Consider the following 22010-nt stretch of genomic DNA (forward strand, 5'->3'; position numbering starts at 1 on the left):
GAGTTCCCTTTTTAGGTTTATTACGAACTCGGCCCGCTTCTTTCAGCAACACCAACACAACTCAAGAAACCGTGATAAGGATTATTTAAGGATGCCACCTCGTCGTAGGCCGAACGCGTTTGAGGTAACATTTCCAGATGAAGTGCAAGATGAATCCGGCAGTGGTACAGATGGGGGGAATAATCGCCGCCGTCAGCGCGATAACGCGGAACACCATCATGACTCGGTGCGTATCATTGAGATCGCGAGAGCGTATGTTTGATAGTAACCGTCCTCTTCCTTTCACAGCGCGCAAAACGTCGGAAAACAAATGAGCGTCCTCGAGCACGTGTGTTGGCATGCTGTTCCGCCGAAATCTGATCAACTTACAATGCACTGTCCCAGCGAGATATTATCAACCGGAAAAAGACGAACTACTGGAGACTGAAGACCTTATAGTTATTGGCGAAGATCCAGGCGCGCTGAACGATGGGCAGAAACCTACGCGGATCCTACATAACTTTTCGTTTTTCGACCCTACTCGTGACCTGGTTATGGTCTCCCTTTCTTACCTCGATGAGCAGCGCACGAACAATGATCATATGCTTGAGGGTGCAGGTGAGGTTACCTCAGTGCCAGAGAACGACGAAGATGAGGGCCAAGAAGACGACCCTGAAGATTACAAACCCCAGTTCATTCGCATCAAAAATATCCGAGGATATTTTATCGACTACACTGAAGATGAAGAGTAGGTGATGTTCTTTTTTGGATTTACTCAATAATCTACGGCTATTGTGTACAGCCCAATGTACATTGAATCCGACCACGCTCGGTATCGTCTGGGTGTTCCATCGAAGGATTACCGACGCGAGTTCAAAGCATTTTATCTACCTCACCGTGTCGTTCAAGCGATTGTATCGTCCGCCGTACGGGAACCGGATCTGCAATATCGTGACTTTCTGGCCAACTTTTCAGCCATAGAGATTGACAATAGTCGACTTGACGAGCAATATCTTTGGGACAGTGTGAGATTTTTTCGATTATTATCAAATTTCACTGCAACGTATCGTAGGTTGCTGAACTAAGATATGCGCTCGAGGGTCTAGAAAATTCTCAACAACTGCGTGCCACGAATATCATCCGACACCTTTTGACAGAACCTGCGCCCCCGATATTGAGATCCGTCGAACCACGCCCTCGGCTACAAGTTCCGCCAGTAGCAGTAATTACTAGCAAAGGAAGCAAAGATCTTGCCGTCCTTCGTCCAGAAAATCAGAACGCAACCCATGTAACGCCACGAATTGCAAAGTTAGCGACCGGGTGGTTTAAAGAACAGCTAGTGGTTGTCGGTCCACAACCTCGTGTTGAACCCGGAATTCCGTATGGTGACCTTCGGAAGAGGGTCAAGGAATTTGTGCGGCGAGTATCTATACGGAGGGAAATTCGATTCCGTTCCGTGGAACAACGCCTTCGTCCACGTTCACGCTGGCTCAAGTACATCACAATAGATGGCAATGATTATGCAGTATGGTATTGTTAATTCCTATCGTGCCTAGCTTCACGTTACTTGTAGATTGGAGATACCATCGTTGTTGCCATTGGGAATGAAGACAAGAGGAGGCCTCCCGAATTGCCGGACCCAGAAGACATACCTGAATATGCAACCCTGGCAGACTACTTTTGGTATGCTATTCGTGCTGATACGTTTCACTGACCAACTCCCTTTCTTCAGGTTTGGAAAAATTATATACATCAACGAGGAGTTTGAAAATGTTCATGTCGAATGGTTCGAGCATAGTACGAAAACGGCTATGGAGCAGCTTGGACACCCCCAAGAATTATTTTTGACCAACATATGCAACAGTGTCGACTTCGACCTTATCGTTCAAAAAGTTTCGGTTCAGTTCGTCGATCCTTCAAAAGAAATGCCTGTCGTTGGGCCTTATAACTTTTTCTACAAGTCTTACATCTTCCGCAACTTTCGAGAACCTCGCTGATATTTCTGCCTGCAGGTTCATTTATAATAGCCTTGATGGTTCATTCACTGAAATACCACAAGAAAGACTGTATCGCGGACAGGACGAGCTCCCGTACGATTACTGCCCCGTGTGCTCAATGGATGAGGAGGGGGAGGATGCACGCGTCCCCCACCGTGACAAGATTCACCGTGGCGTTTCATGGAAGGGCGCTATGTATCATCCTCGTGACATTGTTATGATCAAGGCTGAGGAAGGACTGTGTCATATTGGTCAAATTACCCGCATACACATTCAGCAGTCGGAAGACGATGGTTGGGTTCGAGTAAGGATGTTTGGAAGAATTAACAAGTTGGGCCTCCGACCCTCGGAAGAGCTCAAGGATGAGGTGAGGGTACACAACCCATGTACAATCTTCGCTTTGACCCAGGTCCCCAGCGCCATCTCTTTATCACGCAAGATAAAATGAACTTCCCGATTTCCAGTATTATTGGAAAATGTCATGTCTACGTGCGAGCGGCTGTGCCGGAGCTCAAAGAATGGCTCGAAATGTCCCCCTATCACTTCTATGCTTGCTACTCCTTCCCGAGCCTCGATGTGACATCCTGGGATCACAAACACACACTTCTGCCTAAGGATCTCCTGGTGTGCAGACACTGTACTGCAGAGAACCTGGCTGAATGGAAGCAAAACCAAGAATTTTTGGAGAAGCACAAACCCCTTCGTGCTTTGGACCCGTTTGCCGGAGCTGGAGCTTTCGGGATGGGGTTGGAGGAATCCGGCTGCATCGAAGTTACCCATGCAGTCGAAATTTCTCCGAGTGCCGCAAAGACCTTGAAGTATGCATTTTGCTCCTCATTTCAGCGATACTAACAGGGACTTGACAGAGCCAACTCTCCTAAAACGGTGGTGTATAATCAATGCAGCAACCTAGTGCTCGCAGCAGCGATTAGATCATATACCAATCTCGAGGTTGAGCCATTGGAGAAAATAGAATCGGATATCACAGAGGACCCCTACATCCCCGCCCCGCTAAAACCTGAGGATATCGATTGTATCATTGCTGGGTTTCCCTGGTCAGTGATGGCGTACTTTCGTACTCTTTTCGATCATACTTAAATTGCACCTTAGCCAGCCCCATTCGCGTCTGAACATGTTCGTCAAAGCAAATGACCGCAAGAGCAACCTAATCCTCAACGTCTTATCGTGGGTTGACTTTATACAGCCAAAATACTGCTTCTTTGAGAACGTGCGCGGGTTCCTGTCGTTCGGTCTAAAGGTACGACAAGACGGGCCGTATAGGGTCAAAGGGGGTACCCCCATGGGCGGATTGAAATTCTTGATCCGGGCAATGACTGACATGAAGTAAGTGTCGCTCAAGCATCAAGTATCTATCCAACGTCATACTTCTCAGCTACCAAGTGCGCTATGGTATCCTACAAGCTGGTCACTACGGCACTCCTCAAACTCGTGTGCGGTTTTTCATGATCGCGGCAAAGTACGGTCATCCCCTTCCTCAGCTCCCTCAACCTACGCACGCCTTCCCTCCAGTAGACGCGCTGGGAATTGATTTTCCAATTGGACACCATATCAAACCTATTTGGACAGAGACTGGCTACGCGCCTCACCAGTTTGTCACTATTGACGATGCCATCAGTGACCTTCCTCGATTCGATTGGTACAGTTGCATTACCCTGAAATGGGCTACGTTCACTTGTTATTGGTTACAGGGCAAACCCAAGACCACCCAGGGATCCAGCCAGACGACGAGAAGAACGGGAGCGCGCTCAGACGATCCCCCTTAAGAAATGCAAGAAAGACCGCCCCTGGTGCGGATACTCTGGAGAGGATGTAGTGTACGAGCATGAACCAACAACGGCGTTCCAAAAGTGGTGTCGTGAAGAACCTTCAAAAGATCTGCAACAATATACGCGGACCTACGAGGCCATCAAAGTCGAGAGGTAAGTGACGTCCTCGCATAATAGATGTTTTTAACCTGCGTAGAGTTGTAAGTATCCCGATGAGGGCGGGTGCAGACTATAGGGGTACGTGTCTTTTTTGCAGGACTTTACAGCGTTGACGATAATGTCAGAACTTGGGCCCCATCTCTGGGAGTGGCACTTCGCAAATCCATCCTCAGCCGCTGCACACAGCGGTTTCAAAGCAGGTACTCTACTCTTGATAAAGAGTTATGCGCAACGTTTAACTTATGGTGTATAGGTCTTTATGGACGAGTTAACAAGAACAGTTATTTTCAAGCTACTGTCACCAACGTTGACCCAAGTGCAAAGCAATCCCGTGTGCTCAACCCTTATGTGCGTCATTGCTTCCACTACAGTGCACTTAACCAAATGAATACGATTCGTACAGTGCAAACGCATTGTCACGGTGCGCGAACTCGCTCGGTCACAAGGCTTTCCCGACAAGTTTGTGTTCCATGCGGAAAATGATCGTGTCATGACGGTGTGTGCTAAAATAACCTCCCCTCCCACTGCACACTGATCAAATAACATAGATGCACAGGCAGATTGGTAATGCCGTGCCATGGCCGGTTGCAATGGCAATCGGCCGCGAGTTAAGGAAAGTGCTGGTGAAGAAGTGGTCGGAAGAGCGTGAGGACGCCATAGTGGTCGATTGAGCTCGTGTAACGCTGGAAATATAACAAAGTATTATTAGCGAGTAAATGTAAGATGTCCAGACTCCATACCGCAGAATCCCAACTGTATAGCATTTGTCTTGGTGATTTAATTAGCCATTGGTAGCACGATGCTCGTCAGTGACGAGCTCATATCCTACCCACACAACTTCGGAACAACTCTCACAACCGACAAGGTGTCTTCCTGCATCCATATCTTCTTCGATGATCCTGTATGTCCCACCACATCTACAAGCATGTGTCCATACACCCTCTTCTGCCTCCTCGAAATCCTCTAGTGAGATGACCTGCGCAGGACGCGGTGCCAGTGGAGGTCTTTACTCGAGCATTTCGAAGAATATTATCGTAGGCTACGCGGGAGGACACGTTTGACAAGGTGGTATATGCTTCTTTGAGGAGTGCGATGTCGACATCTACGGGTGGTATAGCGGATGAGAACGATCGTTTGTCTGGATGGGAAGCAAGAAGGGCCTTATGGTACGCTGATTTTATTGTGCTCGGCTGGGGCATCGTATGCTATGCCGAGGAGCTGGTAGAAGTCGCCGTTGGGAGGGGTATCCAGCTTGCTTGAAGGTGATGGTCAAGTTGCTGTATTTATTTAACCTGATCGATTTGGTTATTAGTGCTACGCAAAGGTGATTACCACACCCTTCAAATTCGTAAGGACTAAGCTCTAAGGGTATCGATCTACGTGCGCAAGTCGAGCAAATGGGACATGGTTAATGAGAGTAGGGTAAAATGACGTATTGGTAGATCAAGATGGAATGAAACTAAGTAGAAAAATGGGTAATGGCAGCATGAAATGTAACTAACAATCCGGCATTATTCCGAGTCCATCGTCTGTGTACACATCGACATTAAGCAGATTCCCCGTGAAATATACAAGCTGTAAGCAGACGATGCAAGTCTACATGATTATGCAGTCTTTGTTGGCGGCTGCATTCTTGGCATCGGATTCTCGCATGGCTCCGCCTTGTTGTCCGATGGGCGGGCCCTTGAGCCGTTGTTGGGCACGCTTATCACCCAGTTCTGCGGCTTTCTTGAAATACGTCATCGCCCTGCACATATACATCATTATTAAATTCGGGACTGAGACAAAATCACTCACTCTGAGACGTCTGGCGGGGTACCAATCCCCACTTCCAAGAAGTACCCGACTGCGTACATCGCCTTTGCAAGCCCAGCATCTGCTGCTTTGCGTGCCCAGAGATATGCTTCTGTGTCGGATTGGGGTAGCACACCGGGTGAGCCGACTAAGTACCAGGCTGTGAGCGCGAAACATGCATCACGATGATTCTGTTGCGCTGCGATGTTCTGTGCAGATACAATTAAATTTGGCGTGCTAATCAGCGGGGGTACTCACATAATAATGGATTGACAAGGCTGGATCCTGGGGACAACCCAATTTCCCATACTCATAACATTCCCCTAACCGGTAAGCACTGGGTGCATACCCAAGTTCCGCCGCTTGTGCGAGTAGTTCCACGGTATATTCCACGTCAACAAACACGACGTTGTCTATCCCCCGTTCGTGCAACAAGGCAAGCTCATGCAGGGCGTGCGGGAACTCGGCTGTTGCGTGCTCCGCAGAGCGTTTCAGCCATTTGACACCCTCGCGTGGCCGTTTTGAGAGTCCGAGCTCGCCATTAAGTTCAGCAATGCCAAGACGGTACATAGCACCAGGATGAAGCGCTGCTCCGGCTTTGCGGAAGAATTGGAGAGCCTTGGCAGATTCGCGCCTGCAACCCCATCCATTCTCGCAGCACGTTCCTGCACGATATGCGGCATCTGGATGCCCATGCTTTGCTGCGAGCACAAATAGTGGGTACGCCCGGTCGAAGTCCTGCCTGTTCTTGTAAGTCCCTAGACCATTGGCGTAGCAGTCTGCAAGGAAATATTGCGATGCTGGGTGTCCCCGGTCTGCTTGGCGTTTGAGGAGACCTGTAGCTTCATGCACGAGATTGTCCCGCTTTTCGATTGACTTTTCAATTTCCATAACATTTCCGGGGGTGGGAGCCGGGATGGGAAAAGATTTCGAGGCATCAATCATGAATACTGCGAACTCGAATTGGATGTCCGGATCCTGTGTTTTCTTTGCATTCGCACGATATAGCTCGAGGGTACGCTCGTAAGAAAGTAGCGAGGCTTGGTTGCCCGGGCGGAGGTGAGAGTGATCTAGAAGGGGACCCTGGGACAATGGTAATTGAGAATGAGACTGTTGAGTTGGGAAGGATGTGCTGCCATTCTGTTGGGCGCCATAAAACTCATCCGCAGCACCAGGCGATTGACCTGCGAGTCCCAAGGGTTGTTCATCGTCATCATAGTCGGGATCTACTGGCTGTTGTGGGGACTGGTAATGGTTCGGGGGTACCTTGAGTACGGGACTGGCGACGACGGCGTGGTGGCTCTGGGAGATAATCTGGTTGGCCTGCCGCATCATCCGCAGCATAGAACGAGTTTGGCCGTGACTGAGCGTGGGCGTACATTACTTAGTACGATGTGAAGAGTTGAGCTGATAATTGGATCAAGCTATTTGATTGTCAGAAATGATGTTGGGCTGGACCAGCGAAGCCTTGAGGATAAATTTGAACCCACTATTACCTGGTGAAAAGAAGTTATGTGGTCGTTGCAAGGGTTGTACTAGTAACACGGTGGTTAATTATGGTACAAGATATAGACACGGATTCACCTACGGAAGTGGCTGACCGTGTTCGACCAATAACCCGCACACAGTTGTCGCTGCAGTCGATGATGAGGAAACTTGACTAGATCGTTCACAATGTGGTCTCTGACGTCGACGGAGTCGATCGCCAGTAAGGAAGGAATGGGCTCAAGGCAGCTGCAAGGTTGCAGCGGATAAAGAGGAGTGATTGATGAAGTAAATTATGTATTACCGGTGTGAGCCGGTTCACATGATGTCGCATGCGGTGTCAGGTCTGTTCACAATCAACTACGGTTGCCCTTAACGTCTACTTAGGACAACCAGCACAAACTTTTATTGAGATTTTTTCTATATCATGCAGTCTTTGCGCACACGTAGGCCCTCTGACACGCGCACTGTCAAACGTCAGGCCTCTAAACTCGAGAAGAAGCCTATCAATAAGAATGTTCGCAAGTCCACCGTCGATGACAAGATAAAGAAGCGTATGTCATTGCGCTATGCAGAGATATCTGCGCCCACCGAAGCTTCTGTCCCGGACGTGCCAAGCGTTCCAATTGGGCTGCGGCCAGGTGCAGTGAGGGACCCAGATGAGCTTGTCTTGGAACGTGCCAGTATCAGAGAGGACCCGAAGGCCATAGATCAGAGGTTGCTGGACAAGGACGATTTTGATCCCGACACCTGTAGGTACTGTGCATTTTTAGTCTGGATGTTCTTACGCGTTCGACATGCTATACAGACTTGAAGGCCAAACTGGCTAACTCAACCGAGGCGGAGCTCAGGTCTCTCCAGTCTTCACTCAGATCGTCCAAGGATGATACCGCTGTTGAAACTACAGCGGAATGTATTTAAAAAGTATCTCGTAATGTTTCGCCCCGTCGACTTCGCTAACCTTACTACAGCTATGCCGAGTTCGTACATATTTCCAAAGAAATTTCTGTCCTCGAGAACGAAGTGCTCGAGCTCAAAGAAAGCCTTTCTGAATGGAAGTCTATGCCGAGCCTTTTGCACATTGATGAGTCCGCCTCTGCTTCAGAGCGGCGGCGCAACGTTCGTTCATCCATTGCGGACCTTCGCGTGCTCTATGCGAATCAGATGCAGACACTGCATACCCAAATCGAGGGCTCCGCGAAATTTGCTCCAACAACGCCAGGCAGACATGTAATTTACGAAATAGACGGGATATATGCTCTCAATGCAGCAACCTACAGGGTCAGTAACACTGTCAAGTTCGTCGTGCTAGATGATTCTGTGCTCGTCGCGAAGAGGAGGAGGAGAAACAACGGAGAAGGGGGACGGCTGGTGGCAGAGAGATGTTGGCCTTTGAATGAGATGTTGGTGTTGGATACGAAGGATACAGCAAGTAAGTGTGGTTTGGATTGTACAGTGTATACGATTATCTGATCAACCTGACTAGCTATGACGAATGTCTTTAAAGTTCGCCATCAAAAGGAGACATATGTTTACAGAACGGAGGCCCCTTTTGATAAGAAGACTCTTCTTGGACAGTTCCGTCAGGTTGCCGAAGAACTTGCGATCCGCAAACGCAGGGAGCGTGAAGGCGAGCACGAGCGACGCAAGAGCATGTGGACCAGTGGAGACGTCAGCCTCTATGCCCTGCTCAATTCATATTCGTTCGTCTGACATGTTATTATCCAGCAACGCGTTTCCATGACATTGCATCCCGATAAGATGCCGCCCCTTCCTGATTGGATGGCTGAGCTTGCCCGAAACGCGGGCGTTGACGGGGACACCAGCGCACGGGACAAATCCGAGAGCGATGCACGTTTCATCAGTGATTTTTCGGACGACCTCACAGTCGCTATCGCTCTGCGATCCTGGGAACGGGCCGTTGAATTAGTGGAAGAAGGTCGAGCTAAAGTTTCTTCCATACCGTCATTGAGCGCCAAGCTCACTCCTCTCACGGCGAGCCTCACCTCAGCACTACTCGATGCACTCAGTGCGCCCGGGAACCGCAAGAATACTGCAGTAAGCCTCATTGGTCATTTATTAAAGCTTGGACAAGGTCCAGCTGCGAGGTCAACATTCTTAAATGCGCGAGCGGGGGCGGTTGACCGGTATGTCAGGGCCATCAGATTCGAAGGCCATGTCGGGATGTATGTGCACGATTTGGCTCTAGTCGTGTTTACCGGGATCAAGCATACAGCGGATTGGTTCCTCGCGGGCTTTGTAGAGCATGATATGACTAGCAGTCAGTGTTTCTTCGCATTTTCCATGCGATCCTCTTTACTGATTGGTACCAAGCTTTAATTGACTGGGCTAAAAAACAAATTGAGATGTATGCTGAGAGGTTCAGGAAGCAGGTTTATAGTTCCGATGCCGAACAGCAGACTGTCAAAGAAGCACTCAAAATCACACACAGTCAGAGTCGCAAGGTTCGTCCATCATCTTTCCTTCTCCCCGTTTGTGTAAACCACCCATCTACATACTATTCAGCTTTTACAAGAATTTGGGCTTGACTTCCGCTATCTCCTTGACGAGCTTCTGGTTCAGGACCCCCAGACCAACGACACCTGCGTTGTTTCTGCTACCTTCCATGCCCCTTCCCTAGGGCCCTCCATCTCGGGCTCGCACACACCACAATCCACATCATCCTTCGCGTCTTCCTCGACGCCTCCCATACCTTCAATTCCATCTGCCCCTGACTCGCCCGCTCGCCCTACTACACGCTCTTCAATATCTCTGCGCCCAGTCGTGCAGATCCATGACTCCGATCGTTCGTCGAAATCTACGCAGGATAGCCCAGCTCCTCCACCACGCTCGTCAGATCGTCCTGGGAGCACTAACAGACCACAAGTCGCCATTCCACAAAGGGAAGGGATGTTTTGACCGGATATCCTATATCACTGGTTTTTGTTCAACTTCATGGACCGTTCTCAAGGATTTGTGGTGTGCATTCTACCGCCTGAGATGACAAGTACCAAGGTATGCAAGTTCACCCTCCAGCGCTCTGCCACGGGTTAGTACCGGGAATGGATGTGACCCGAACTCGAAGTCAGATATGTAGACTCTAGAGCAGGAGACAAACGGTATCCGAGGGAGGAAGGCATAGGCGATCACTAGATTGACATTCGAAATATTTTGATAGTGTGTGCTCATTCAGACTTACCCCTGTGTTCCCTATTCATTATGAGCATTTACTATCCAGACTCCAGAGCCTTTTAACCTCTGTGGCGCGCCCTCCATACTGCTGCATAGCTGGCCTCCGCTGAAAGGACTTCATCACGTTGAGTGAATTGTGGGTCAGCGACCTGTAGAAATAGTTTACCTCGTTTTGTAGTGCCGCTATGTAATTTTGGTTGAGGCTTGTGCCTATTAATGATTTACGCATATGGGTCTCAATTTTAATCTTGAACAAGCGCTCTCAAGATTGTACAGCGGAAATGAATCGATGTTTCTGATATTAATGTTGATGCTTGTCAGATTCGGCTTTGCAACGGACTGGGAGATGACTTGTCGCAGATCATGTTACCTAACCTGTTCGCTCGTTCCTAGGTAGATCTTCCAGCGCGTACAAAGAGTGTTGTATTATAACCAACAAATTATCAAATCACCATGATGATGATAACGATAATGATAACGATAATAACGATCGTAGTAGTTTGAATGAAGAGTAGTGTGCTATGCCATAGAGAATAAAAAGAATGTGTGTAGAAAGACTATGTGTAAATGAACGACAATAGATGATAAAACAAAGAAAGTAGTCAGTAGCAGGAGTGAAATATAGCTACATCTCATCCACGTCCTTTATCTCATTAGCCTCCCAAAAATCAGGGTCGTCGTCGTCGTCGTCGTCATCATCGTCATCGCCGTCGTCTTCGGCGGGCACTGCTACCGTATTATTCTCTGGTGATTGAGAGAGGCAAAGTGCGGGGTTCACAAAACTGGGCGTTCCGTACCACTGCGTAACACAAGCGGCTGGGGGTGCGAACTGCACAATCGACGTGGCGGGCATGGGGTACGGGTAAGAATACGTGAACGCCGTGGTAGGTGCTGTCACAAGTGCGGCAGAAGCGGACCTCATGGATTTTTTGCAAGCGGCCGAGTATGATTGCCCAGCGCCATCAGCTGCTAGCTTTCCACAACTCTCGTCCCAATGCCTCTTGCATACATCACGTCGGGAATAACTAATCACAACAGTATCAATTATAAGATGCCCTTATTTTGAGAGTTTGGATGCGCACTATTTAGAACAACCAGGGCATTTAAATTTCCTTTGTTTTAAGCCTAGGTGCTTGTTTGTCCTGAGGTGCTTAAGATAGCTTTCGGGATAGAGTACCATGCCGTCTTTAGAACACACGAATGTCCCGTTGGGTTGACCATCTTGATCTAACAAGGGTTTCTGTCCCAAGGTTTGAGAATGCGACCCCACAAGATTAAAATAAAACTCACAAATAATGGGTCGTTCTTCATCCCGTCAGGGCATATTTTGGTTCGCTTGACGTCGCAGTCTTGGAGGTCTTCTGCAACGCGCTTTTTACCGACCGAAAAACTTGGTGCTTGAGGGAGAGATGAGGAAGCAGAGCCCGTTGCAAGCCTAGGCCCGTGATGTTGGTGGGGGTATCCTTGGTATGGTATAGGTAGAGCGTAAGTGAGTGGTGGGTATGGACAAACATAAGTGGCGTGGGAGACATGGTCTACTGCAGAGGGGTAATAACCTTTCTGTCCCGCTGGGAACGCGTGATGCGCAACTCCAGCACCCACACCAGGCGAAGGTGCGATGGGCACGTGTGGGGGAGCGGCACCATGTGTCCCATTCGGTGGCACATCGTATGGGTAGTAGGGGTGTGCGGGGGCATAGCCTGGATGAGGAATATATATGGGCTGGGGCCAGGGAAATTGAGCCATATACATGCCAGTGTTCGGTGTGGATTGTGCTGCATTGGAAGAATCAGAACCGTGCGATGAGGAGGTATGGGGGGTAGATTGGGTCATCTGAAGGAAGAAGTAGATATCGTTAGAATACGTAGGTGTTAAAGTTGGGGATACACGTACCTGGGCCAGCAGATAATTGATTGAAATGTTAAAGGTGTGTGTACGCGTTCGCAATGATAGTAAGCGCAGTGAGTAAGGGATAGAGGATGAAGGCCACCGAAACAATATTTATATGCTCGTCCGGTGGGTGTTCTCGAGTTGTGTTTCCACCGCAGAGACCTTCCTTTCGGGGAACATTTCCTGTGGACTACCATTATTCATCAAATAGGACAGTGGTCATTTTTCTCGATGCGTTTAGCTTTGCATCCACACTTGAGTAGTTCATTCTTGTGGTAAGCCACAATGAAAATACGATAAATGCGCTGTGGATGTTTGTGCCCTCTTGACGCTAACAATCCGATCAGAGTAGGTTTCTGCCTCCGCGAGGGGTTGAATGATCATAGGTCCAAGGTTCACTCGCATGAGTGATGAGATCCATCAGATCGTGATCGATATCGGCGCTTTGGGGGACACAGTCTACGCGGTGAACTGGTCAACAATAGTAACAAAGAACAAACCTACGTGAGGTGTAGTGAACGTTAGAAGCCCAGCCAAAGCAAGTAAGAGATCCAGGTTCTCAAGCGCCAAACGACATGGATAAGAATATTCTTGCTGCACTTCCTTGGGAGTACTCACTTTTATTTTCGTTTTCTGGTTAACGCATCGTAACATCCTGTCATAGATTCTGGCGGAACGCGACTCCTCTGACCGTAATTTTACTTTCCTGTTTTCAAAACTACACAAGTTGAAGGAAAATGCAATCTAGCAACATTGGTCGATTGACGCAAAGGTATGTTATTGTCTTGTGACTCTTCATAACCGCGTATACAGGCACTAAAAAGCGATCAGTTGTAGGCTCTCAGTAGGGCGGCAAAGACAATTGCAAGGAATAACTGTCTGGCCCGGAAGGACAGGTGATACGATGAACGGAGAGGGAGCGAAAAATTCACTTGCCGGTGTTATGAACTCCAGGAGCATCGAAGAACTCCTTCATTATTGAAAAGTCGTCTCGGGATTGCTTCGCATCGCTACAGCTCGTAAACACAGCACAGAAGCGACATCCGCATGTCCCGGGGAGGCCTGAGTCCAGAAGTCTGAATCGAATGGAGCGACAGCATGCGCAGGAAATAACTGGCTATAAAGATGAAACTGCGTTATTGGTGGGCAGAAAGTGATACCTGAGGACACGGGGGTATTTTTGATATCTGCAATGTACACCGAGCGCATTCAAGTTGGTATAGGCTTCCGAAGTGCGGCCAAATGTCGACAGGTGATATTTCCAGTCACGATCATTCGCGGATCAAAGGCTTTCACTGATATTTTAACCATGGGTGAAGATAGGTTATCATTTGGTTGTCATATATCCTTCCTATCCTCTCCTGTCAGTGCACCTTACAGCTTGTGGTGCGTATCAAAAATCCCGTGTCGTTTTGGTGAGGTCTCACTGAGGCTATACTCGCATGAACTTGGCAATGGTTTCAGGTATGACGAGAGACGTATAGATACCCATTCGAATGAATTTTAGAGGGTCGTCGGTGTGGGTGCAGCAAAATTTGGTGTCCATGCATGGACAGGAAGAAAAATTGCTTTGTTGGGTTTGTTGATCTCGGAATATGAGCATCCGAATCCCGATAGGCGCTTGTTCAGTGTTTTCACCTCACGTTTGCACACTACTACTTGGCCTATTCAAAACTGTTCAAGAATGCGACCTAACGCGAAGCTGGTTGAATCTAGCGAGCTTTCAAATATGACCAGACCAGCTCTTCGTCATTTCAGAGCAAAATCGTGACCTTCAATTTGAAATTCATTTACGACGCAGGTGGACGCCGCTCCAAGGTCATCAAAAGATAAGAATGTGTGCTGTGGATCGAATGGGGAGATATGTAAAAAGAATGCATCATGGTGTACAACGCACAGCCATCTGGAAGATATCAATATAGAGGTGGGACGCGCGCCCATATGCCCATCATCACTCTCCATCGATGATCCTTGGTAAGCTCAAAGTCAGTGATTTTATGACGGGGATTGTGAGAACATTTCACGAGGACCTTCGATGGATCACTGGCATCGATATTTCCGTGGACAACATGCTACTAGCGGGTGCGTCGACCGATAGGACAGTGCGGATATGGAACTTGGACGCAGGAAAACTTGTGGCTGGTCCATTCAAATGTAGTGATAATGCTTATCCTGGCGACCTAGCACTTCGATTCTCGAAAGACTCGGAAGCTGGCGGTATCCAAGCACGAAAATTGGATATACAAAAATCTACTCCCGTTTCGGGGTCAATTGTTCCGGTCTTCTGGACAGCAAAAGACAAATTCATCGTAGCCCAATTCAGATTCACTATAGATGACTACCCAATGGCGATCTATGAGTTTGACGCGTCCACGCTCAAGACTATCGGAGCTCCTTTCAAAGGGCACACCATCAAGCTATGGACCTTCCAATCCTGCCAGTTCCTTGCCTCATTCGACGTCCAAAATACTCCATTCACCCTCGTCCTCTCGCCCGATTCACGCCAATTGGCTTACACGCTTATGGATGACACCAAGATCTACATATGGAACATCCCAGCCAACATCCTCGCTAGCATTGGGCTTGCAGAAGAACTGCAACCTAGTGTATGTATTCCCCACATAGATCCATCATTGATATGCTAACATATCTTACAGACCAGTAAATGTGAACGTTCGCGCCACGCTGGTCTACCCAAACGTACGTGGTCATACTCTCTCATTTATCTACTACACACTGTTCTTCATCACAGTCCGATGCAACACGTCTCTTTGACTACAAGGGACCCGCATGCTTTCTACGCAAACTCCTTCCCTCCCATACGGACGCAGTCCGTCCTACTCACACTGACGAGCCTCGTGATCCTGTTTCTTATCTTCCCACTCGACTCGACGGTTCTCTTGCAGTTCCCTGCTACATCCCCCCTACCTCATCCATCTATAAAACCAGACAAGAACGTGAGTGCTAACTTTCATTATTACATATTTGTCTTACATTCTTCTAGTCTTGACCCACACCGGCACCACCCACCATCCAATCTTTTGCCATCAATACTTCCCCAACCCTCAAATCCAGCTTACATTGACTATCGACATGGTGGCCCTCTGACAGATCATGCATCGCCGGCTATCATGATGTTCCTCTCGTGCCAGGTCAACTGGTATGTGCATCTCATTTTTCTCGTCGTAACCCAAATCTCATGCATCAAGGTATAGCGGTATGCTACAGCGGGTGTTCCTGGCGATGATGATGACCTGATACGTGACGAAGACTATGTTTCTCTTCCTTCTTCCCCCAATCCCGGCTCACGCCAGCTACCTGCATCAGGGATTGTCAATGCCGGACAGCATGGAAGCGACCGGTGTTGTTTCTGCTTCTAACTGATTTCAAACTTGTTCCCCGGTATCTCGTAACTGGAATTGTCGCTCGTTGTATGCGTTGTCCTAGCGTGAGTTTGTATGTTTACAACATTTAAGCACGCATTTCCGGTGGCTCGGTGTCAATTGTGTCTACTTCACATCCTGTGCTCAGTAAGTTAGCACTTCAAGCACTTATTCCTCAAGCACTGATACTAGTTAAAGGTTTTGTACTCAACGCTTCCACAACTGACTGGTAACACAAGCATCGCCCTTGAAAGTTTTATTCAGCAAGAATTGCTCTTTACAGCGCGTATGATTTCCTGTTCACAGCTTCATTCATTCAGACGACTGCAATGAATTCTACTAACAACTGGTGCTTCTCCTGCGATCAGACTGTCCTGCGCGGATGCTCTGTCTTTAACTACAGTAACGACCCCTTTTTGTATGACCTCGGGTATCTTTTGATTTCCTTGATCAATGTAAAATCATCTAATAATCTACCGTTCTCCGGAACTTGATCAAGCAAGGGCGTTTAGACTTCAAGCAACTATGCCATACATCGAGCAATGATGTCGCTTGGAAAGCACTGTAATTTCCCTCGTCCTGCTCCTTGACCATTTCGGCGACAAATAACTCTCCCTTGAAAGAATGTCTAAAGTTCTCTTTGTATTCATACAGCGTCAATCACATGTAAGGGTATCAGCAGAAGTCTTACGAAGTTCTGTATCCAGGTCCTCTTTGTCGCCGCCGTCTCAATGGCATCGACATCAAGTATCAATGGCTCGGGCGATGATGACGGTGATGAGCGCGTCTTTTTCGAAAGCAAGGCAGTTTTGACTATCTTCATAGAATGGGTAAGCACATCTACGCTATTCTTAACTGCCTGGCTGATAGACTAGGTTCTCTATAGTATGGAGTAATGAAATTTTGACCCTCAGACAAGCTGAGGGCTCTACATCCGTCCAACAACCGCAAACCACCAGGGGTAAGCACGGTGTACGTGCGGGTCTCCATACTCCATACTCGTACCCGCCACACCCGTAAGTGATACACCGCGGTTTTACCTGTACCCGTGCTCTACTCTATTCGTGCTCTACTCTATTCGGCTCTCACCTTCATACTGTCACCCACCGCACTCGTCCGCACTCGTGCTCCTCCTCTGCCTTCAGCCTTCCCAGATCCAGAAAACCGCGCTTATATGCGCCAGCCATCGTCGCCCGTCGATGGCCTTCGTTTTTGACGCGTTGTACAGTTCGCTCGTCTTCGATGCAACACTGAACACAGTGAACAGTCGTCCTCCCATTCCTCCCTGCACAGCACGCGCCTGTTCCCTTTCGGGAAGGCTGATGTAATCCTGTGCTCAGACGGTGTATCAAGCGTGAGGGTGTACTAATAGTTGTACCTCTCCTTCTGAAGAGTCAATACGATCCATAACGTCAACTTCATCCATGGTAGCTTGGAGTTCACAGGATTCCACTCCTTCTCAGCTTCTTTGGATAATTGCGAGGTGAAGCATCTCTTAAATATTGAGTCTTATTATATGAGGGAGGGGTACAGCGATGGTTGTATGGCATGTACCAGCGTTCAGACGAGTCTCGACTAAAAATATACAGCACCTTGCAGGTTGTCATTAGTTAAAAGCATCCACTGGGCCGTCGCGACATGTGTCAGTCCCATCAACTATTGCCAGGGTGTGTTTATATTGATATGCTTATAGGTTGCATATTCTGGATTGTATATCCGATGGCCCTGGCATGGGGCTTCTGCCGCATGATAGCGACGTTCTTTCTGCGGAGTTCTGTTATCCAAGTCGCGTCATCTGCTTCATCCTTCAGCACAACCATCTGGCCAAACCATTCACCAGGGCCGCTGATCCGGCGCATCGCTTTGATTGGGTAAACTACAGGTTGATCTTGGTGGAGCCACCTGATTTCTGTTATGACCAATCGATAGTTCTGTCAATATCAACCCGGGACACTGGCAGATGATCCACGGCCTCCAACTGTAATCAAAATCACGCCATTCTTCTCGCCTACTTATTGCCAAAAAGATGTGGATATGCAAACTTGCATATCGTGTTTTCCCCCCTTCCCCTTAAGAATGGCCACTCCCAGCGATTCAACAGCGGTTGACACCATCGACACGATCAATGACTTGCCCAAAGATGTCCCCTGTCATGCCCGTGATGACCTTGAGAAGAGATTACTGAGGAAGCTTGATTTGCGTATGTCCATACTATTGATTTTATTTGCCCTGAACCTGGTGGGTACGAGGTTTTTGCGAACTCTATTCTGATACTTACTTTGCATCCTAGATTGACAGAACCAATATTAGGTGTGTTACATACCGTCGGACTTGCATTAATCTTATGACGTCTACAGCAATGCACGGTTACAAGGATTTGAGAAAGACCTGCACCTGCATGGGCAACAATACGCTACGACTTTGTCCATCCTATTTGTTGGATACATCATCATGCAATTGCCAGGGTGAGTTTCGTCGTTCATCGAGAGACAGCTGAACGTAACTTTCCTTCAGGAACATGTTCCTGCACTGGCTGGAGAGACCTTCCATCATCATTCCGTGTTGTATGTTAGTATGGGGTGCAATATCAGTATTAACAGGTATGTCGACACTGATTGTCCATGAAGATGGCTGCTAATGGTGCTTAGGGACCGCAAAGAAGTACACATCTTTGTTTTGCATTGTTCAGATCCGGTCTCTGATTGTTTGACCTAAGTTACGATGAGATCGTCGTCGCCCGCTTCTTTCTTGGCTTTGCCGAAGCTCCCTTCTTCCCCGGTATGATATTTCTTGTATCTAAATGGTACAAGCGGGACGAGGTCGCCTTGAGAATAGCTCTCGTTACTTGTGGAAGCAGTCTCAGCTCTGCATTTGGATCCCTGTTGGCATCTGCTATACTTCACGGTATGCAAGACAAACTTGGTCAAGCTGCATGGAGGCAGGCGACGATCATCTCTCTCTCACTCCCTGGAGCTGAATGATCTGCAGATGGTTATTTTACATTGAAGGCGGCGTTACCATCTTGGTCGCGATTTGTGCCATATTCATACTCCCTGATTTCCCGCACAACACCAGGTGGATGACCCCGGAGGAAAGAGCACTTGCTATCTCTCGTCTTGTAGAAGATGGCTACAGTGAGGTTGATGAACTTGGGAAGCAGACGACCATGCAAGGAGTGCGGGACGCTGTGTCTGACTGGAAGGTGTGGTGGTTTTCGGTTGCGGCCATGTTCCAGTTAGTGGGGCAGTCTTTCTTCGGTTACTTCCCGACACTGTGCGCAACACTGGGATATGACACGACTGTAACACTGCTGCTTTGCGCTCCTCCGTGGGTGTTTGCGACTATGGTCGGATTTGCTTTTGCATGGTTAGTCAATCATTTCTATCAGAAAATTGCATCTCACGGAGATCAGGTACTCTGACAAGAAACAGAAGCGTTACAAATTCTTTGTTATCTCCAATGCATTTCGGCGTCCTTGCATTCATCGTGTCCGCTATTACGATGAACAAGGTTGCGCGCTATATTTCACTGTAAGTGGTATTGCCACTCGTGAGGCGTCACTCTTGTACTCAGAAACGTACAGGTTCCTGATGGCTCAAATCCTCATTGGATACCTGATGCTCTTAGTGTGGATCAGCAACACTTTCGCCAGAGAACCCGCGAAGCGTGCCGTTGCTATTGCTTTGATGAACGCAGTGGCGCAGATAGGCTCTATTAGTTGGATCGTCAGTGACCTTGTCATCGATCTCTTGCTCTCGCTAATTATCCACGACTACATTTTTCGTATAGATACGCGTGGCCGTTGGAATGGGGCCCAACATATCGTTATTCCTATGCCATTAGCATCGCTGCACTTGGAGTTTCGACAGGCATGTTTGGCGCTATGTATTTGTATTTGAAGCGTTTGAATGAGCAGATTGAGAGAAACGAACGAGATGCGAAGAATGCCAACGAGATTCGGGAGATCAGTTTTAAATATCTGGTGTAGTTGAAGATTGGAACATTGATCGTTTCTGGCAGCCATTTGTATCCATATAGCGTCGATCACATGAAGTAAGCGCAAACCGATGTCATCATTTCGTGAAATTGGTAGCCAACGACCATCTATTTTACAAAGTACAAAAATTGCTTAGATATATTGGACATTCTGCTAGTTCATCTCCGTCGAGAACTGAATCGAAGGAATAAGGGCAGCATATTCTTCTCGCTGTTGAGATGTCACCCGCACCGCACTGTCGAGAACCAGCCTCTCCAGGGGACATTTTGACCGCGTCAAAAATTCCAGGAAATCTTCATGTGGCCACGGTCCCCTATATTTAACTTGGAGCACGCGAAGGTTGGGGAAAGTGATACCCTTGAATAGGCCAAGATCCTCGCCTGAGTTCCGAAGCACGCTCCAGGACATGCACAAGGATTGAAGGTTGGTGTGCGTAACTGATCTGGCAGTCTGAATCGTGTGCAATACTCCGATCACCTTCAGGGAAGAGAGATTGGGACATAGTCGGAGTATGCGGGTGAATGCACATAGTCCATCTAAGTTGATCTCGATATGTGTGAGACGGCCCCATGCCGAATGAGTGAAGGAATTCAATCGCTTGCGATTAAACCACACATTCTCCATATTAATCCTGCGCAGATTAACAGGCAATTTCGAGAGGGAGCGGTTGATAGCTCGCGGAGGATCATCAAAAATGTATTTGCAGATAGTGAGTTCCTTCAGTGAGTGGAAGTCTTCCATCATGAAGGGGCCGTCGCAGCATAGAAAGCCAAGCGAGAGAGACGAGATTTGCTGAGCGTATGGCTGGAGCAGGCGTTGTAGTTCGCGCCAATCAGTGCCACACTCGAGTCTTAACGAGAGGGGACATCCTGCCGATCGCTTGAGCCAGGAGTCGTAGCCGAAAGCTCTCGTCTGCCAGTCATCGTGGCGGAAAGTTCTCTGCCAGTCTTCGTACCAGAATTCCAACTGTAGCCTGCACCATAACATGGGCAAGCCCACAGCAACCTCCCTCCATTGGCGACATATTCTTGTCAATAACATAGGAGCCTGTCCTGATGCATACGTCAAATACTCGTCGTCGGGCAGACAGTAAAGGAAGATTTCCGAAAGAATTTCGGTCGGCAAGCGCGAAATAGGCGATGAAAAACTTGTGCGCGAAGTGTGAACAATATCGGCCGTTTTCTTCGACGAGTCGCGGCTGACGATAGCCAGCACTGTTCCTGACGATTTGAAGGCCCGAGTCCTCGCCTATAATCGCATCTGACTGTTGAAGTAGATATTTATTAAATTCAGACGCAAAGATCTCCCAAACCAAGCACTTACAGGATTCCGTGGCCCACCAGTGGTAGCTGAGACCGATGGTGAATCGACGTTTGAGTCAAATGTCTGCATGTTAACGCAAGGAGGTTGAGAAGTTGGAGATGGAGATTGAAGGGGGACATAAGTCTAACGTTCCGCCAACTGTCGCGTCCCCATTTAAATCAACACATCGCAAACCACAAGTCCACAACAAACACACCTTGCTATTGTGGTTTCTCATAGCGGGCCTTTAGTTAAAAACACCCACCATCCACAACTAGAGACCTTTCATTGTTGGAAATGTGGTAGGTGTGGGCGCGATTAGAAACTGTGGACACTCAATGGCATCAGCATACTCGATTGGCACCACCAGGCGTTGTCAATCGAGCTGTGACATTTATTTTTCCCTATAGTAGTCATGTATTTTTGGTTTGATATTTAACAGGCGTGAAGGTACTCAAGAAAAATCTGGTTCAATTCGAGTCTACTTGGCACCTCTCCACACCCCTCCCGTACGTACTGAAGGGCTGATTCTCTTCTCGTCAACCGTTTCTCCCCCACTATGTTCTTAGTACTGAGGCTCCAGTTCATGCCAAACATAAGAAGTAGTTGGAATAAGATGACTTGATGGGTGTCGGGGAGTTTATAGCAGCAGGGAGTTAACGTTGACACATGGTTGCACCGTGCCATAGGGAGCTTTGAGCGCGCGTCATGTTGATTGGGGAGTAGGTTGGAGTACTAGGCGTTATGTAAAAAGGAGTAAAAAAAGACACGCTGTACAATGCACAGCTGTCTGGAAGATATAAATATATAGAGGTGGGACGCGCGCCTATATGCCCATCTTCGCTCTTCGTCTTTGCTAGCATCCTGGTAAGATAAAACCTATATGAGCATCACCCATGGATGAACTGACGGCTGGCTTAAAGAGGCATAGTGCGGCACTCCAATGAGTTAGACTTGAAAATCACTCAACATCAAGCCTAGACCTTACAGAGCACGAGAAAAACCCACCAAAAATTAACCGATATACTTGCCAAACCTGTCTAGC

General features: G+C 48.1%; 8 protein-coding genes across 8 annotated transcripts; 4 read left to right on the plus strand and 4 right to left on the minus strand.

Moving 5' to 3' along the window:
• Positions 1-91: 91 nt before the first annotated feature.
• On the plus strand, positions 92-4593 carry DFJ58DRAFT_858852 (S-adenosyl-L-methionine-dependent methyltransferase; the record flags this gene model as incomplete). Its single annotated transcript, XM_041393983.1, has 18 exons — positions 92-226; positions 289-328; positions 385-727; positions 782-1004; positions 1052-1504; positions 1553-1662; positions 1712-1939; positions 1992-2343; positions 2394-2794; positions 2843-3031; positions 3087-3320; positions 3370-3633; positions 3686-3916; positions 3960-4000; positions 4048-4122; positions 4176-4270; positions 4326-4418; positions 4471-4593. 18 exons carry the CDS (start codon positions 92-94, stop codon positions 4591-4593), a joined length of 3630 nt encoding a protein of 1209 aa, XP_041248293.1.
• A 110-nt stretch (positions 4594-4703) lies between these two features.
• On the minus strand, positions 4704-5121 carry DFJ58DRAFT_714240 (uncharacterized protein; the record flags this gene model as incomplete). The annotated part of the gene is made up of 2 exons (XM_041383998.1): positions 4704-4898; positions 4933-5121. The coding sequence occupies 2 exons, from the start codon at positions 5119-5121 to the stop codon at positions 4704-4706; spliced, it is 384 nt and encodes a 127-aa protein (XP_041248294.1).
• Positions 5122-5212: 91 nt separating this feature from the next.
• DFJ58DRAFT_767361 (uncharacterized protein) lies at positions 5213-7518 on the minus strand. The gene is made up of 6 exons (XM_041388856.1): positions 7305-7518; positions 7213-7251; positions 6983-7140; positions 5975-6942; positions 5720-5925; positions 5213-5669 (listed from the first exon to the last, which is right to left on the minus strand). The coding sequence occupies exons 3-6, from the start codon at positions 7095-7097 to the stop codon at positions 5519-5521; spliced, it is 1440 nt and encodes a 479-aa protein (XP_041248295.1). The 5' UTR covers positions 7098-7140; positions 7213-7251; positions 7305-7518; the 3' UTR covers positions 5213-5518.
• Positions 7519-7628: 110 nt separating this feature from the next.
• On the plus strand, positions 7629-10120 carry DFJ58DRAFT_723550 (Cullin repeat-like-containing domain protein; the record flags this gene model as incomplete). The annotated part of the gene is made up of 7 exons (XM_041385016.1): positions 7629-7953; positions 8010-8052; positions 8173-8633; positions 8688-8872; positions 8930-9482; positions 9536-9666; positions 9728-10120. The coding sequence occupies 7 exons, from the start codon at positions 7629-7631 to the stop codon at positions 10118-10120; spliced, it is 2091 nt and encodes a 696-aa protein (XP_041248296.1).
• A 688-nt stretch (positions 10121-10808) lies between these two features.
• DFJ58DRAFT_767368 (uncharacterized protein) lies at positions 10809-12011 on the minus strand. The gene is made up of 3 exons (XM_041388857.1): positions 11684-12011; positions 11476-11633; positions 10809-11418 (listed from the first exon to the last, which is right to left on the minus strand). Exons 1-3 carry the CDS (start codon positions 11702-11704, stop codon positions 11019-11021), a joined length of 579 nt encoding a protein of 192 aa, XP_041248297.1. The 5' UTR covers positions 11705-12011; the 3' UTR covers positions 10809-11018.
• Positions 12012-14247: 2236 nt separating this feature from the next.
• DFJ58DRAFT_742688 (uncharacterized protein) lies at positions 14248-15410 on the plus strand (the record flags this gene model as incomplete). Its single annotated transcript, XM_041387218.1, has 4 exons — positions 14248-14893; positions 14946-14983; positions 15036-15240; positions 15288-15410. 4 exons carry the CDS (start codon positions 14248-14250, stop codon positions 15389-15391), a joined length of 993 nt encoding a protein of 330 aa, XP_041248298.1. The 3' UTR covers positions 15392-15410.
• Positions 15411-17742: 2332 nt separating this feature from the next.
• On the plus strand, positions 17743-19384 carry DFJ58DRAFT_723553 (major facilitator superfamily domain-containing protein; the record flags this gene model as incomplete). Its single annotated transcript, XM_041385017.1, has 9 exons — positions 17743-17904; positions 17957-17976; positions 18024-18131; positions 18181-18266; positions 18315-18327; positions 18383-18570; positions 18675-19032; positions 19079-19196; positions 19250-19384. The coding sequence occupies 9 exons, from the start codon at positions 17743-17745 to the stop codon at positions 19382-19384; spliced, it is 1188 nt and encodes a 395-aa protein (XP_041248299.1).
• Positions 19385-19803: 419 nt separating this feature from the next.
• DFJ58DRAFT_911450 (uncharacterized protein) lies at positions 19804-21055 on the minus strand (the record flags this gene model as incomplete). Its single annotated transcript, XM_041395233.1, has 2 exons — positions 19804-20911; positions 20987-21055. 2 exons carry the CDS (start codon positions 21053-21055, stop codon positions 19817-19819), a joined length of 1164 nt encoding a protein of 387 aa, XP_041248300.1. The 3' UTR covers positions 19804-19816.
• Between the last annotated feature and the right edge of the window lie 955 nt (positions 21056-22010).

This window comes from Suillus subalutaceus (assembly GCF_016647625.1).
Source record: "Suillus subalutaceus strain FC151 chromosome Unknown DFJ58scaffold_14, whole genome shotgun sequence".
Classification (NCBI taxonomy): Eukaryota; Fungi; Basidiomycota; class Agaricomycetes; order Boletales; family Suillaceae; genus Suillus; species Suillus subalutaceus.